Source organism: Anarhichas minor, unplaced genomic scaffold, assembly GCF_050575085.1.
Source record: "Anarhichas minor isolate MPS153535 unplaced genomic scaffold, ASM5057508v1 ptg000028l, whole genome shotgun sequence".
NCBI classification, from domain to species: domain Eukaryota; kingdom Metazoa; phylum Chordata; class Actinopteri; order Perciformes; family Anarhichadidae; genus Anarhichas; species Anarhichas minor.
The window spans coordinates 3,445,602-3,461,699 of record NW_027466474.1 but is presented as its reverse complement, the minus strand read 5'-3'; the positions used below and the strand labels follow the sequence as shown (position 1 = coordinate 3,461,699).

Below are 16,098 nucleotides of genomic sequence, written 5' to 3'. Positions count from 1 at the left end.
AGTCCTTAGCTCCGGTTTCAAGGTTCCCCGCGTGGTTGCTTATCGTGAAAGTGATTAGAAATGAAGAGCTCTGTCAGTGATACGGTTTGAGTCCCAGAGTTGGTTGCCTTCAGACTGCCAAGCTCTCTTCGCTACTCGATAACAGATGGCAGGTTGAACCGCGGCTGATGCCAACACTGCTGATCCTCACAGGGATCTTCAACACAAGCTAATATACTTTTCTTCAACACCAAACGTTTTTCGCTTCTTTTAACGCTGCTGCTGCTTTTCAAAAGACCAAGTGGAATGTTCCTGCAGGGCACATACAAGTGAGCATTAGAACAGAGGAGTAAACAACGATCATTACCCCCACATTAGCCTGCCAGCGAGATTTAGGATGAGTGGTGAGGCAGTGAAACGATCATTATTACGGCGACAGTCTTAAACATCAGCTCAGCAGATGGTGCGCTGGAGAGATGGCACCACGTGAAGGGGGCTCAGGCGACAAACGCAGCCCAGCAGCTTGGAAAGTGTGTGAAGAAGCATCCACACCGTTATCCCACTGGGAGCTGTGTGAAAAAGTTTCTAATGATTGGATTTTGTTTGGTAATGGAGGGTTGAGGAGGAAACGGTGTGGATCACGGAGGGCTTTCTCTTAACATGGATTGTAACATATCACGACAACGCCAACAGCCTCTCAGGCAACTTCTTCTTCTGAAAGGCAAACTGGGAGAATCCTGTATGAGGCTGTATTTAAAACAACCAAGTTTCCGGTGATAACGGATTCCCCCGATATCAACTTCTGAAGTTCTGTCTCACAAATACTTTCCCACTTGGGCTTATTTAGGGGAACTGGTTCCACCAGATCCGATATTTGTGGGTCATCTAGGACTCTTTGTTTTCGCACTGTATTCTTTTGTCTTCGTCCCTTTTGTCATTTCTTTCCTCGACAGCTACCGCTATGAGAATCCCACTTAGTAACCACAAATTGTCACACGACAGCCAATTTAAAGCGGAGAGTTTCCAAAGCTGCCAAATCTCCCGGTATTGTACAGTAGTCTGCTCGGTATTCAGTCTTAATTTGTTCTGCAGCACTATCATCCTATGCCAAAGAGAGCTGAAATATTTAAGCTGCTTCTCAAGCACTCTATGTGCAACCTTTAAATCTCTTCTCTCTGACAGATCTGAGCAAAGTGCCCCCCTCCCTCCCTCCCTCCCTCCCTCCTCCCTCGCACCATTAAAGGCAATCTAAGGATGCTCTGACGATTGATCGGAGAGGACTGGTGCAGTGTGGAGGTAAATGGCCGTCACATGGGCCTGATGGACCTTTTCTCTCTCCCGGTGGTTGGCCACATTCACTCAATTTGATTCAGAGCATGTTTGTGCCTCTGGATGGGGAGGAAATGGAGGAGAAGGGAACTGATCCGTTCTGTCTGCGCAAGAACAACAACAGCGTGGCAGCAGAGGAACAACAACTTTCCAATCAGAGAGGAGCGATAACAACACATCCTCTGGTCAAAGGCAGTCATAATGTGATGTCTGTCCTTAACTACGTGTTTGAATTAATAATCATGCACTGTGAAGTTATTCTAATTATTGAACTGAAACACTTTTAACAATTAGCTGCATTGGAAAGTTAATTAAACCTTACTTTGATTAGCCTGTTTCTAAATGTAAAGAAAAGGCATTTAAAGACTTTATAAAGTTCTAACATGTGTGGTGAGGGATAAGCAGGCAAACTGGAAATGCAGTGGATGTTTTTTAGTGACTCACTGCAATGACAAACGGCAAATTAATGCCATGAGACTAATCCTTGACAAGTCATTGCTTTTATGAGCTAAAGGAAAGTAGCAATTAGCGCTATGACGACATAAACAACAGAGGAGCTGTGGGACATCGGAGGTAAATTTACCATGACCGTAAACAGAGGAGGCTGCTGAATAAAGCAGAGTAAGCAGGTTAAAGTGGGAGTTCAGACAGCAGCCTCCTCGCTTGATTAGATCCTGTGAGCCCAGGAGGGAAACGTCCCATTTACATCCAGCTACTTAAGCGGTGAGCGGTGATTCGGGAATAAATGACACGGAAATCTTAATTAGTTGGACGTCACAGCAGAAGAAAAACCAAACAACTTCTGTATATTCAGCTTATAACTCGCAACCCTCCTGCAAGACGGGCCTAACGCGTCTCACAGAGCTCCGTTACGCTGCCCGGATATAATAAAAACCGGATTGAATGGCATGCGAGAACAAAATAATAATGCATTTTAATAGCAGTTAATCCGGCGTCAGCGTGGATGTGATCTATTCTGAAAACTTCCATCCACGAACAGCTGCAGTAGGCGTGTGTCAGTCAACATAATAGCGACGGATCGTGTCTATTGTACCGATAAGCAAGTGAAAAATGCAAAACAGGGAATCATTGTTGGTCGTTTATCACACATAAAGCACACAGTTACACATCACAAGTGCTGAGGCACACGAGAACGGAAAAAAAGCAACCCTGGCACACTGGAGAGAGGCAGCACGGCGCGTCTGCTGCGGTCTCAACAGCCGCTGTACACCCGACAATTACGCACTGAACACGGACAGAAAATCTCCCAGCATGCTGGTATAACTTGCATCCAACAACTCGTGCGGTACCTGACGTCCAGCCTGCAGGCAACACAAGTACGGATAGTCAGTGTGTGCGTGTGTGTGTGTGTGTGTGTGTGTGTGTGTGTGTGTGTGTATACAATAACATCTCCGCTGCCAACATAAAGACCGTGTGCATACAACTTGAAGCGTGTACCTGTGTACTGCAAGAGAAACATTGTCCACAGAAGGCGAGGTGCGATTCTCCGTCGGCTTGTAGGACGAAGTGTACGAAGTGTAAAAAAAAAAAGAGAATCCTTGAATGGAGACGGGGCTCGTCCCTCAGTCAGTCTCCGCTCCGCTCGGCAGACTGGACTGCAATGAGAGCAGCCCCGTCGAAGCGGGACCTTTTTAGCTACGGCGGGGCGAGCCCGCCCTCGCGACGTGCCCGGTTCGCGGCTCAAGCCGAACAGGTTCGCTTCAGGGGAGGAGGAGGGAGGGAGGGAGGGGGAGAACTCTCCGGGCGGGCGATATACAGTCACCGTCAAAGAAAAAAAAGAAAGAAACTCGTGCTCGTATTCTTCGTCAAGTGTGCTGTGGAGGCGAGCTCGAGCACCGGAGGGACCGTGGAGAAGAGAGAGAGAGGGTGTCGTTTTCATAGAGAGCCGCAGCCGAACTTCCCCCGACGGCAAGTCCCTCACAGCGAACAGGAGGAACCACTCAACAACGCCACCCACTCCAGATTTCTATCACATTTTCTGAGGTGCAGCAAAACAACATTAATTCCCCCTAAAAAGGGAGGTTATTTCACCCAAACTTAGAACAGCTGTGCTGTTTTAAGAAGGGTGTCATTCTGTAGCCTGCCAGTTGGAGGAGGAGACGCAAAGACATCATCAGTTCAATATCTCAGACAGTGATGAGAGGCATTCCCCTCATCCCCGAAGCTCAGGATACACTCCGTTTGTTTTCTGTCCATATTTAAAATAAGTAGGATTCAAATCATAGATGAAGCTGCAGGCTGTGAAGCAGCCTTTAATAGTAAGACTGTGACATTACGTCCAGGATGTGTTTGCCCACAGTGTAACCACTCTACCACTACATCCAACTAAATATTTACATCATCTTTGGCTCCCGCTGTGAACAATAAATATGTTTAAATGTGGGCACAGGCTTCTCAGGATGTGAATGCATTCTTGGTTTGATCAACAAAGCCGGAAGATTAATTACACACGGAAAACAGCAGAACAAACACTATTATGCTTCCATAATTAGTCACAAGCTGTGTGAAGTCATGAAAAGAGATGCGGATGATGTCTGCTGTGGTCAGCTGAGTCGTTTATTCCCGATAGCATGAACTCCCTTCAGTCTGGTTCAGTCTGGCTTCTGGATGAGACACTGACATCACCTGTGCAATGTTATTGTTCAGTCTAAACTCCTAATGGCAACAGCATGTCAAACAGGTTTATTATTCATTAAAGTTGAGACTAGTTGTATTAGATACACTTTGCCTCAACTGCTGCAGTGCAATTAATACCACATTTATGAGCATTATAATGTTCAGTGTTTGTTACCAGCCATGAAAACATCGCTGGTGTTGTCTTCACCTTGTGAGTCTGTGTGTGTGTCATCATGGCAAAACGTGGTCATGGAGTCAAGTCAAGTCAAGTCGAACTTGATTATCCCACAAGAGGAAAAATTTGGTTGCCGCCAGGTATGCAAACACATTCTTTATGAAACCATAATCACATAATGCAACAATCAAAACAAAAGCGAGATCACTTCATATGAAGACGGTGCAAAAAAACAGCTGAATGCATAAAGTGCTTTGGTGGGGAGATCTCGTGCAATTACTGTGCAAACAACACAGAAGGACAGAACAGACGCAATGAAACTTCTGAGTCATCATCGCAGCGCTCACACATGCAATTATACACACACTGAGAATGTGCATTTTTCTCAAGGAGTGCAGATGCTGTTTGGACCTGATTAGAAATAGTATCTACTTGGATTTGATTTTCCACCAGGTCAATTTCATTCCCTTTAATATCCATCGGTTTTGGGTTGGGCGTCGACTTCCTAAAATGAATGATCGTGTCCTTGTGTTTCGACACGTGCAGATTAAGAACCGGCCCATGACCTAGTTCCTCACCTTCCAGGAGGCTTAGCACCACCGAATCATGGGCAAACTTTACAACGTGTCTGTTCTGGTATTTACTTTTGACAGCTGTTTGTGTCAAGAATATAAATGAAGGGAGACAGACCACGTTAAAGTCTGGCTCAAGTCAACGGACCCTCGAGATGATGATACAGGTTCAGCAGGTCTCCTGATGGCTCCACACAGATCTCATGTCTGGCTAATAAACTGTCCACTGACTGTATGAGGAGTCAAAGAAGAGCTGCATTCAAACACGCACATAAACAGAAACATCCATATATACACAAGTCTAAACTGAGGTTGTGCAGTTCAGGTCAGAAGGCCGTGGGCACGTTTAGAAGAATATCTTCAGGATCAAACTATTCTCTCCTCTGCTCCACCAATGAGTCTGTTTCCACTGCCCTCATACGATCATTTCAAAAGGTAAATCAAAGTGTTTACCAATTTCCAGCCCACTGTGAAGTCAGGAGAGCACCGTTCCACAAACAAGGTGCCGTTATGAGAGTGACGCACTACACCGAGTCTTTCATCCGCTGTCAGCAAATACTGTAACTACAGCAACTGACTGGTTTAGAGAAACAAACCAGGTTTCTTCTTCGGAAAACAAAAGCGTTTGCTCGATATCCACGGTTACTTCCTGGAAATAACAACTGCATGTTTACAGTCAGACAGTGGTGACGGATGATTTGGATGTACATGTAACAGGGTTCACATATTTCCTCTGAACTGTCAGTGTATACATGGAAGAATAAGAATAAAAGTTTGGAGTCTGAAGTGAAGTAACTGATCCGCCCGAACATAAGAGACTTCTCTCAGAACCACGTATCCTCTGTTATAAAAAGGTATTTATGAAGCACAGTTACATCACTTTTCCAAAACTTTCTGGGTTTATGAGAATATCAAAAGCTCTCCGGGGCTGGAAATTGCTATTTTCAAATTTCATGACTTTTCCAGGTTTTATTGGCCGTACGAACTCGTATATGAAGTCAACTTAAAATTATACCAACAGACAACTTCCCTTCCGCAGGTACAACTGAACAAGAATCTAAACTGGCAGGTCGATCCAAAAACAACTTTGAAAGAGCATCTTTTTCACTTCCGACTACATTATTAGCATCAACAGACTTATTGTTTCAGTTAAAGTACAAATCCCACACTTTCAAAACAGAAATATAACCGTCTTTAGGCAACCAACCCAACACCCCCAAAATGTATTGTTCAGGCTACGTTACAATGAGGATTCTTGGAAAGACTTCTGAAACATGACACAGTAATATGTGGACCTGTCTTCCTCTCACATTTGGACTGCAGCCCAGCCTTTGAACAATATTGGATGGACAAGCCTATTATTCCCTGCTTCACATGCCCTGTGAAGTGGGTTGGTTAAAAAACTAAAATAAAAAAATCCCCCAGAGCACATGCACACACATCAAGGTCAAATTTAAGAGACACATCAGCGGCTACAAACACAGCGTTATGAGCCAGGAGTTACGCATCCATCATCTGCATGTAGGGATGTAAAATAACCGATAGCTGGCCACCAGAAAGGAGGAGAAATAAACTGATTTTTTCTTTTCCCAGGCAGAATTCAATTACCCCTGTCAGCCAGTAGTAATGAGTAACAGCCAGTGCATGCTCTCATTCAATTTCAGTGTCCCTAGGGAATGATGTTTATCTGATGTCTCCTTTTTTTTTTTTTTTTAAACAATGATGTTCTTTTTGTGGCCTGCTTAGTGTAGCAAAACATTCAAATCAAACACTAATTTGCCTCCGTGCCTCAGCAGATGAAAGCATTCTTGGTTCGGCTTTTATGGTTTCGTATGAAAATGTGTGTGTTCGGTGACGTTACGGGCCTCTTTAGTCAAATAAACTGCTTAAAAGTGAGGTGAAATAAGTCATTCTGGCTGAAAGATTTCACCATCTGTGAAAAAAAAAAAAAAGAAAACAGATAAAAGCTCCATAAATCATGAACTCATGTCGTCAGATAGGCTTCAAATATTAAAGAAAAATGTATAGAATGGTCAACTCTGTTAAATATGATCTCATGCTCATTTGTTTATTTAACAGGGAAGTGTTTCATAAAATTAATTATTCAAATTCAATTACCGATTATGAAATCTGAGCTATCGTAGTAAAATCAGGCCTCTGGGAGGAATAGCCTTCTTCCTACCCAGCACTCCTTTCATCAATAGTTCCCTTTTCACTAAACATTTATGGCTATTTGTCCTGTGAGGTGTCGGCACTGTTTGTCTCCATCGAGTAACTTGCCAAATCACACACAGTGCTGTTTTTTCGCTTGGTTCGAGTGCTCCACTCTGTACCAATATGCCCTTTTCCAATCAAACAAAAGGGGCTCAGGTAGCGGCTCCACGAGGCCTTCAGAGACGGGAAGGAAAGCCGTTTAAAGTGACTGCGACGGTATTTGGCGTCGTCCATTTTGAGATCACGAATGTGTTTGTAGCTCAGGCACGATTGAAAAATGTCATTAACTTCACTGCCCTCCACGCAGGAAGACGGCCAGCATGGAAATGTGTCCCGACGATGGTGGACATCTCTGTCTTTTGGCTTCTTGCTAGTTATCTTTGACCTCCATCATCCTTAATCCTTCCCTTTTCTAATTACCTATCCCTCCTCCTCCTCCTTACCTCACATCCCTGCCCCCTGACTGATGGTTAGCAGATGATCGTCTGGACAGGAAAGGTTGAAGTGACTCGTCGCACCTCATTAGGTGAGCCTCACGGTGTCCCAGTTCACGTACTGGTGTGTTCCTGCCTGGGAGGAATTTAATGAGTTGTGTAGGAGTGGCAGGATGCCATCAAGTCTAACTGGATCCAACGTGTTCTGAGATGCAGAGCCATGTTTGCCGTGAGAGGAAGAGGAGAGGAGGGAGTTAGAGTACAGTCGGTGCCTTTGTGACGACAGCATCTGTTCTGGAAACCGGATTAGGCTAAATCCAAAACGGAGGCCGGGCCTATGACTGGAGAATTTTCCCTCAGCATGAATATTGATGGCAATGAGTCTCAAACCGAGCGCAAAATAACTGTTAACCCCTCTGCACCGCTGAAATGTTGTTAAACAGCACTCGCTGCCCGGCCAGAATTCACAGCCAGGGAATCACTTGACTCAAAACACCACTCATGCATCGCCACACACACACACGCACACACAAAAAAAGGGGTGATCACAAATCAGTGTTTGTTTGTTCGACAACGTTGCCGCACTGCATTCAAATCCTGCAGGTCCTCTGATACGAGCAAAAGCGGTTTTACGAGAGCGGGTGGGCACCGTGCTGCGTCCTGGCAGCTGTGTGGTACAGCAAGCTGGTTGTGATTCCTGGAAGCAAATGTGCCATCAGCCGCACACAGGCTCAAACCCCCAAGTCAACATTCACACAAAGACAGTCTTGTAGACAGACGTCGAGCTGCCACCAAGAGGTCAACAAAAATAAGGCGGCAGAATGTGGGATGAAGAGACTTTGGAGACCCTAAAGTGGAAAGAGTTTGAAAAACAACAACAAGACCCATTTATTTTTCCGCACATCTATCCATTCACATAGTAAACTACGTGCTGATCTACACCTGCAGATTTAACAGCAGCCGTGAATCCTAAGAGTACGAGAGCCTCGCTAATAAACTAGTTAATGTCAAATAAGTTGTATTTTCTGGCAACGCATTAGTCATCCCTCTTCTGATAACTGTAATCGTGAAATATGTCGTCATTCTGAATACCAGATGAACAGTGAGTGTAAATGTGGGTCAAAGAAGTCGCCAAAACAGCCACTGTGGGACATCCTGTTGTCTTTAAGACAGCAGTGACATTTTAGTTGATTCTGGAAACCATTGGCCCCCTTTTGTAACACAATAGTCTGCATATAATGGGAAATAGCTGTGCTTTTGCACAAAATGAGTTGCTGTGACATGTTGTTAAATGAAAACATGAATGCAAATATGACATTTATTGTTTTTCTTCTGAATTCTCTCCAGTCAAGTAGTAATTCAATCGTATTTCATCAAAAGACTGTTTTGTACATCCGGCTGCAGTCCATCTCTTACCATGACAGAAACCACATCTAGCTTTGAAGGACCAGCGTCGCCGGTATTTCATGCTACGAATCAAAACGTTTCATTCTCAACATGAGAAGAAGAAAAAAAAACATTCGTTTACGAGGAATGTCACCACATCAAACCTGGAACCCAGCACCACGTATTTTAGCAAAGCGCTGGCTGAATGCATTATCACCTCCCTTCTTGTTGCAGACGGTCGTGCGGTGGGGGGGTAGTGTGCACAGAATTTGAGTAGTTCGTCCAATCCTGAGCGCACTGTGGAGACTCAAGGCGAGTGATCGATCCACAAAGGTGTCTTCTCTCTTTTTGTTCCTTTAAACTCACAAAATTAGCTGAGAAAGTGTGTAGACTCTGGCCATAAGTCGGTGTTTAATCAATGAAGGAAGAGACTTGACGTCTTCATTGCCTCATAAACTGCCCAACATGACTGAACTGAGGGACATTGCCAGATAATTAAACCCACTGAAGGTGAATACACTAAATACTGTGTGAGACGCTGCAGTGTAGTGTAATAAGGGTGAAGACGATACAACAGAGGGAGCCGACCAGACGAGCAGGAGGGAGGGAAAGAGGCCGAGTATCAGACAGAGCATTCGTTATCACCTGACTGACCTGCATATTGCGCTGTGTGAGAGTAATGGGGGAGGACACACTCATCGGCCGGAGCCCAGCGAGAGGCGCTTCTCATCCCCCCTCTCTTTCCTCTCGCTTAAGCAGTCTGTCAGTTTCTCGCTTGGTTCAATTTCTTTTCCTCCAACAATGTACTGTAGGGTCCCGTTGTTTTTCAAAGTACAATAGCGGCTCACAGAGACATATTAAAGCCGTGCCTAGCGCAATGAATATTAAATATGTTTCTCTGAACAGGATTACGTAACAGCTAATTGTCCGTTCAACGAGTACGAGCGTTCCTTTTTTCTGTTTTTAGTGTGGTGCTCAGTGGCAGGTAGAAGGGCGAAATAAGGCAGAGAAAGAGCCCAACAGGACACATGGTAACAACACTGAGTCTACACACATGCTAGTGGCTCTGTGAGGCTGAACACAGTGGTGCCTTCAGCTTAAGCTAACACGCTGATGTCAAGCAGGAGTAATGTTTACCATGTTCACCGTCTTGCATTTGTGCGTTACCAAGCTAACATTAGCTAATTAGCACATACCACGAAGCACAGCTGAAGCTGACGGGGATGTCAATAGTTTTGCGCGTATTTTGTTTGAAACGGAAATATTGGAGATGGCGCTATAGTCAGGGAACCACGCAAGTTATTCACACAACATTTGAATGGTATTCCATTCGATAGCTGTCAAGAGCCTCTTGGTGCCTCATGGTGGCCCTGGAGGAAATGTCAGGGGATCACCAACGTCAGTAGGATTCATCCTCTGGGAACCATGAAAGTACAAACTTCCATGCAAACCCATTTAGTAGATGTTAAGATGTTTGAGTCTGAACCAAAGTGGTGGAGTCACCGACCTCTGACGGACAGACAGTGTCACCAGCATGGCTAAAACCCACAATGCTGTGCAGGTTATTGAACATAAAGGGATTGAGATGCACCTTAAACAGTTCTTTAGTAAGTGAATGTACTCAATGAATGAATGCACAACCGTGTGAGGGATTTAGTATCTATTAACTATAGCTGAGCAATCAAAGAACAAACTGTTGAGCTTGAGATAAAAACCTGCAACAGTACATACTGGTTCACGATGCGTCCCACTCTGGTTTCGACAGCGTCTGTAAATGTGCTGGTTAGATTGAGCCGCCATTGGGTGTGTTGTGAATAACTGCGTGCAAGGTGAGAAATCTCGACTTGAGCTACCTGTTCACATAAGCACCCCAAAAAAACAAGCAAAAGACTGATCTATTAACATCGAGCTTCAAAAGTTTTGTAACAGCGTGTGTGTGTGTGTGTGTGTCACACTGCTCTCCATGTCAGACTCCTGTATGATCACATGTGTGAGTTTGAATGAGATTAACACTTTGAATTCAGAAGCCTCGACACTAGTAACTGAGAGGATGCGGCGGATTCTGATGTCTGAACAAAAAAGTGAAAACAGCAAAAATAAACACGAAATAAAGGAATATAATTCAAATCCAGGAAGGAGAACGGCAGGTTCAGAGGCTGAGGCAACTAAAAAGACAGCGAGCTTCTGAGATAGACACAGAATAAGACCTTTAGAAGGTGCACTCAGGCCTCTTACCGCAGACTCGGCTTGATCTGTGGTCTTTGTACATGCTATGCAGCGTTGCCGCGTGTGATCTCAGCTTCTCTGGTCTTGTAGCAAATCTGTATTGGGGGTAAAAAACAAGGAGAACAAAAGGTCTGATCTGTTGCTGTTTGTTCTGTTCCATAACAACTCTGCAACCAGACTTTTTCCCCCTCATGAAGTCGTTCAAGGACGCTCACTGAGACTGGTTAAGAAGGGGCCGAAATAAAAAGGGGCTTTGTCTTGAATGGCGAGAGACGACAACCAGAGGAGAACGTAATTCATCCGCTTCTCCGAGAGGCACGACCTCCCTGCTTTGTGGAGCAGAAGCTCATCCGAGCCAAAGAGGGCTCTGAGGCGCGGGAGGGTCCCATCGACTGCGCTATTAACACTCAAACTGGGCGGATCGGCGTGGAGGAAATACAAAAACGCTGCCGGAAAGGATGCGCATAGAATTCTGTAATGCATTTCATTCCGCTGAAAAGGGCCCCCCGAGGGTGCTGTGATGACCACGGTAATTGGCTTTCTCCAGCTATGATAATCTGCATCAGTCATGCCACGCCAACACACTCTCAGGCCACTGAGAAGGTCACAGCGCTCCTCTCTGCTGACGGCAGCCGCCGAATACCTACCGAAAGAACGCACGAGCGAGACTTTCCTTCTGCTTTCTGCAGGTTTTCTGCAGTTTCGGGGCTCCACCGATTGTGCTTCATGCTCTTTAGTGGACTTTTTTTTTTTTAGTATCAATACTTTTGCTTCTGATATGGAATTGAATTAACTTGTACTAGAAGCAGACGACACATAATTAGACGGCATGCAATAGGGCTTAAACAATAAGGTGACAAATACAAAATTGTGATCATTGTTTAAGCAATTGATTGAAGGGGAAAATGCCAGACATTCTGTGACTTCAGCTTCTCAAAAGTGAGGATTTCTATTGTGTCACTGGAGACAAACAAGCAACTGGAACACGTAACCTTGGGCTCTTTTTCACCATTTTCTGAACCCATATGGATTTACATAATAAAAATAATCACAGCCCACTACAATACATATTCCATAGAGCGTGTACAAGCGCACGCACACAATGTACTGTACCCGTCAAATAAAGTAGAACCCATCGGACAAAATATCTCATGTCACAGCAGTTCCCTTTATTCTCTTCCTTCCATGTTTGGCAGTGATACGATTTCTATCACTTATCCTGACGTGTATGTGCATTCATGCCGACACATGCTATATACGAGAGGCACAATAGCATCTTGATGCCATGTTTGAAAGCTGCATGCAAGACTCTGCAACCTGTTCTCTTCACACATTCACGACGTGATGAGCTGCTCACACAGTTCAGCATTCCTATCATCCACGGAATAATGTTGGAATTGATGACCAAGAGAATCAACATTAACTTTCAATAATTTCATTTTTCACAGACGCATTCAGCAGAATCGTTTTTTGCCACTATGCTGATAAAAACACAATCTGGGTGATATTGTGTTTCCACAAAGCAGCCTACTTAAAGTGGTAGTAAAGTTTGTGAACATAATTAAAAGGAGTCAGGGCTGGACATTTCTGCATGTTTGTGTAACTGTTACACTGCAGCTTGGTCCAGTTAAATTCAATTTAAAGAGAAATAAGACAGTCGAGGTAAAACATCCATAAATCATATTTGTATGTTAGTTGTGGTTATATATTTTGGTGACAAAATGTCATTTCTCATTGCAAGTTTTAAAGAAATCACAGTCCCAGTGATTAACTCCACAACCTGCACCTCTGTCAGCATCAGATTAGCGTTGGGATTAGCATCAGATTAGCATACTCCTGTGATGTATTTGAAGCCTTCTTGCCCCCTCTGAGTTCTGAGCTGTTCATCACAAATACTGTGTCTGTTGTGCTGAATACAGATGACGCAACCGAACAAAAGTAGTGCTGCTGAAGGCCAGCATTCTCACAAAATACAACTATAATCAAATTAATTACTAAAGCGTCCTTATCAACACCGCTGACCTCCTGATATGAGTCAGTAGAGACAATCTGATAACCCCGGCATCACAGGTTGCAGCGAGGGGACGTTCAGGAGTGAATGCACAATTGTTTCGCTTTTTCCACATGTTTTCAATAGAGACAACAACGCAGACGGGAATAAAAAAAACAAAGTTTGAGGGATGGGGGGGAAAAGAGAGCGTGATTAAACCACTGGCTTGTGTTTAGATGGGGGCTCTCCAAGCATGAATATTTTCAGATGAGAAAACAAAACAAACGCTATTCCCGTAACTAGAACCCCTTTTAACACATCTGAGCCCATTTTTAATGGTCTGCAGTCCTTATTTTCCACATAATGAAGAGTGCTGGTTTTTAACCAACTACTGAGCACACAATTTACATATGAACTTAAATCTGTCTGAATTTATACAACGTAAAGGTTTAGTAGGTACGAGGCATGCAGTAAAGCTAAACTAACAGATGAAGATGATGTATGACAGACAACAAACTATCAGACCTACTGTTTAGTCTTCAGACATTAGGACTGTAGTGTACTTGGAAACCACAAAGAGAAATCAAGGCCAACGAGAGAGTGCACACACTCCCGCTGTGAGGAGAGACAAACAGGCTACTTATTCACCATCACGATGGCATTAGCCTAAACTACGGAAGAATAATGACAGTTATTTTAATTTGGGGAAATGAAATGATGGGGTGGGGTGCAAAGAAAATGACTCCTTTGTGGGCAGAAAAAAACCCAAATGGCATTCATCAATCTTAAGGCACCCTCAGTCCCGATCATATTTGTTATTACCGACATTTTTCATTCCCACACACTTAGCTCCAAAGTGCTTTTCTACAGCTAGGAGAAGCCCGAGCAGCTAACTTGAGGAAATGTGTACGCTGATGATTACGAATGAAGCAGAGGAGCTGAGAGGAGAGAAGTTTTCACACTGGACTTTGAAATTACCGTCTGAAATTGTGATTCAGATCCCGGCGCGCTTATCAATATGCAACCTTCGGAGTGGGCACAAAAGCTGTGGAGACAGTTTTGTAAACAGAGTTTCATGCAGACAAACTTTGCAGACGTTATTATAACAGAGCAAATCGATTTTCTTTGGAGAAGAAATGCAACTTGAATAGTTTGTCGAAATGAGAAAGAAGGTACAAACAATCAGCTAGGTGGCTGGTTAAGCACAAGTTGCTGAAAAGTGTGTACAGATTGATGATTGTTTGGTGTTATTTCTTAGCATTGTACTGCTCATGTTTAACTGGTAAATCAATACGCAGTATGGGCAACGATGTCAGTTTAACTGCTTCAAAATGCCATTAGATGCTCACTGTGCCTCCCCTGCTACAGATATTTATCATTCAGTTAATGCTGTGCGCGTTGAGCCTTGTGTAAATACGAGTTCACTTTTCATATGTATTTCCACACGCCGTTCGGTACATTAGTCATCTTGACGAATGCACGAGGCCAGACACCCGCGTCTAGCAGGGATTAGAGGATCCCCTCAGTGAAGAGAGGATTATCAGAGTCTACTGCCCCCCATCGTGATGGAGAAGGGCGATACCCCCCCATAATAGCCCCGATAGGTACATTCATCTTTTGTCTCCACAGCAGGGAAACAGCAGCCCGGGAAAGGCAGCAACCAAATCGCCCTCCGTAACAATTTGCGATGTTGGATTAATCATACGAACTTCACAGGAACCGATCGGTCGGTCACAGGCGGCTCTCGTGTGCCTTTTCTCTGCTGTGGCCGTCCCTCAGCCTGCGAGCTTATCTCTGTGATGAAGCACCTCATCTCACACACGGAGAGAAAGCTCGGAGGTTTTTACATTTGTCTGGGATCATTAAATTATGTCCACAGCATCAGGTAGGGGAGGAAAAAAGCACAACCAAATGATTACAACAACTCTGTGTGTTTCTAAAACACAGAAACACACAGAAATGTGTCTGAAATGTGCAAGCGTCTCTAATTTACATTGACCAGCACTGCATACAAATAACAAATGAAATATCCTCTGCATTGTTGACATCAGGTGATGTCAGGCAATGAGGTGTTAAGTCATCTTGTACCACTAAAATATTTAATTAAAATGAGTCTTGTTCTTTACCCGTATTTACGATTAACCATATTAATAAGCAACAGCTTGATAGAAATCCAAATATAGACAGTTCATTATTTAGGTCTACTGTTGAGAACCCTTGATTTTGGTTACTTAGGAACGCCAAACAGTATCATAACTCTGTGGTGAAGCAGATTTAATGTAATGTCTTTTAAAGTGCACCTGGGAATAGAGCCAAAATCCTGTTACACCACATGTGCATTAATCATTTCCGTTATCTTCCGAGAGAAACAGCACGAGGATTTCCAGCCTCAACTCTCCAAAAATGTACCCACTCAATGTCGGTTTGCTTTATCATTTCTAACTGACATAAACAAAAAAGTAAAACTATCAGACCGTGGTTATGTTTGTTGTGTTGCTAACCTGGAGGCGGAGCTTTTTAAAAGCATCTTTGTGGTCATTACACTGAGAGGTGATAAACTAAAGAACAGTGGATCGAGGTACACATACTATGCAATGCCAATGTTTTGGTCACAAACTTCGTGGAAGACTTATTTTATAACACACCTTTTGTAATTCTATTACCAGATGTGATGTTATTCAGTTGGTTGCGTGTATGAGTAATGACAGCGGAACCTTTGCAGTTGTCAGATGTCACCCGTGGGTGTGGGAATGAAAAGGCTTCACTGGATAGAAGCGTGCGTCATGTTTGTAGTGATGCAGCTCTTTCTGCCATCCTTCCCATAATCACAATTGTCCTACAATTAACATAGTACTGCAGACAACACACAAAAGCACACGCTGAAAATACAGCCCAAACTGTTCCCACACTTTTGCCAACATGCATGTGGTACAGTGTGTGTGTGTGTTAATGAGCCCCCGCTGACATGTTGAAGAGATGACAGTCTGTCAAGGCTTCCTACATGAAGAGAGAGAGAGCAGCAGCACTACGCTGCAATATGTGTGAGGCCACGATGTAAAAACACACAGAAACACTCAAGCAGTCATCCGAGCCCTGCGGGTGCTTTCCTAAAAGACATGGCTGTAGATCTTTTTTCCCATAAATGTTCAAATCATA

At 44.0% G+C, this 16,098-nt stretch overlaps 1 protein-coding gene across 4 annotated transcripts in view; it reads right to left on the bottom strand.

The window, feature by feature from the left end:
• The window catches only part of enox2 (ecto-NOX disulfide-thiol exchanger 2), a 146,171-nt gene that overhangs the window by 101,352 nt on the left and 28,721 nt on the right, over positions 1 to 16,098 (bottom strand). Inside the window, exon 3 of one of the 4 annotated variants that reach the window (XM_076102932.1) lies at positions 10,962 to 11,047. The exons of the other annotated variants lie outside the window; for them this stretch is intronic. Coding sequence (XP_075959047.1) covers positions 10,962 to 10,995 — 34 coding nt within the window. The 5' untranslated portion in view covers positions 10,996 to 11,047. The remainder of the gene's footprint in view (positions 1 to 10,961; positions 11,048 to 16,098) is intronic. 4 annotated transcript variants of the gene reach the window in all.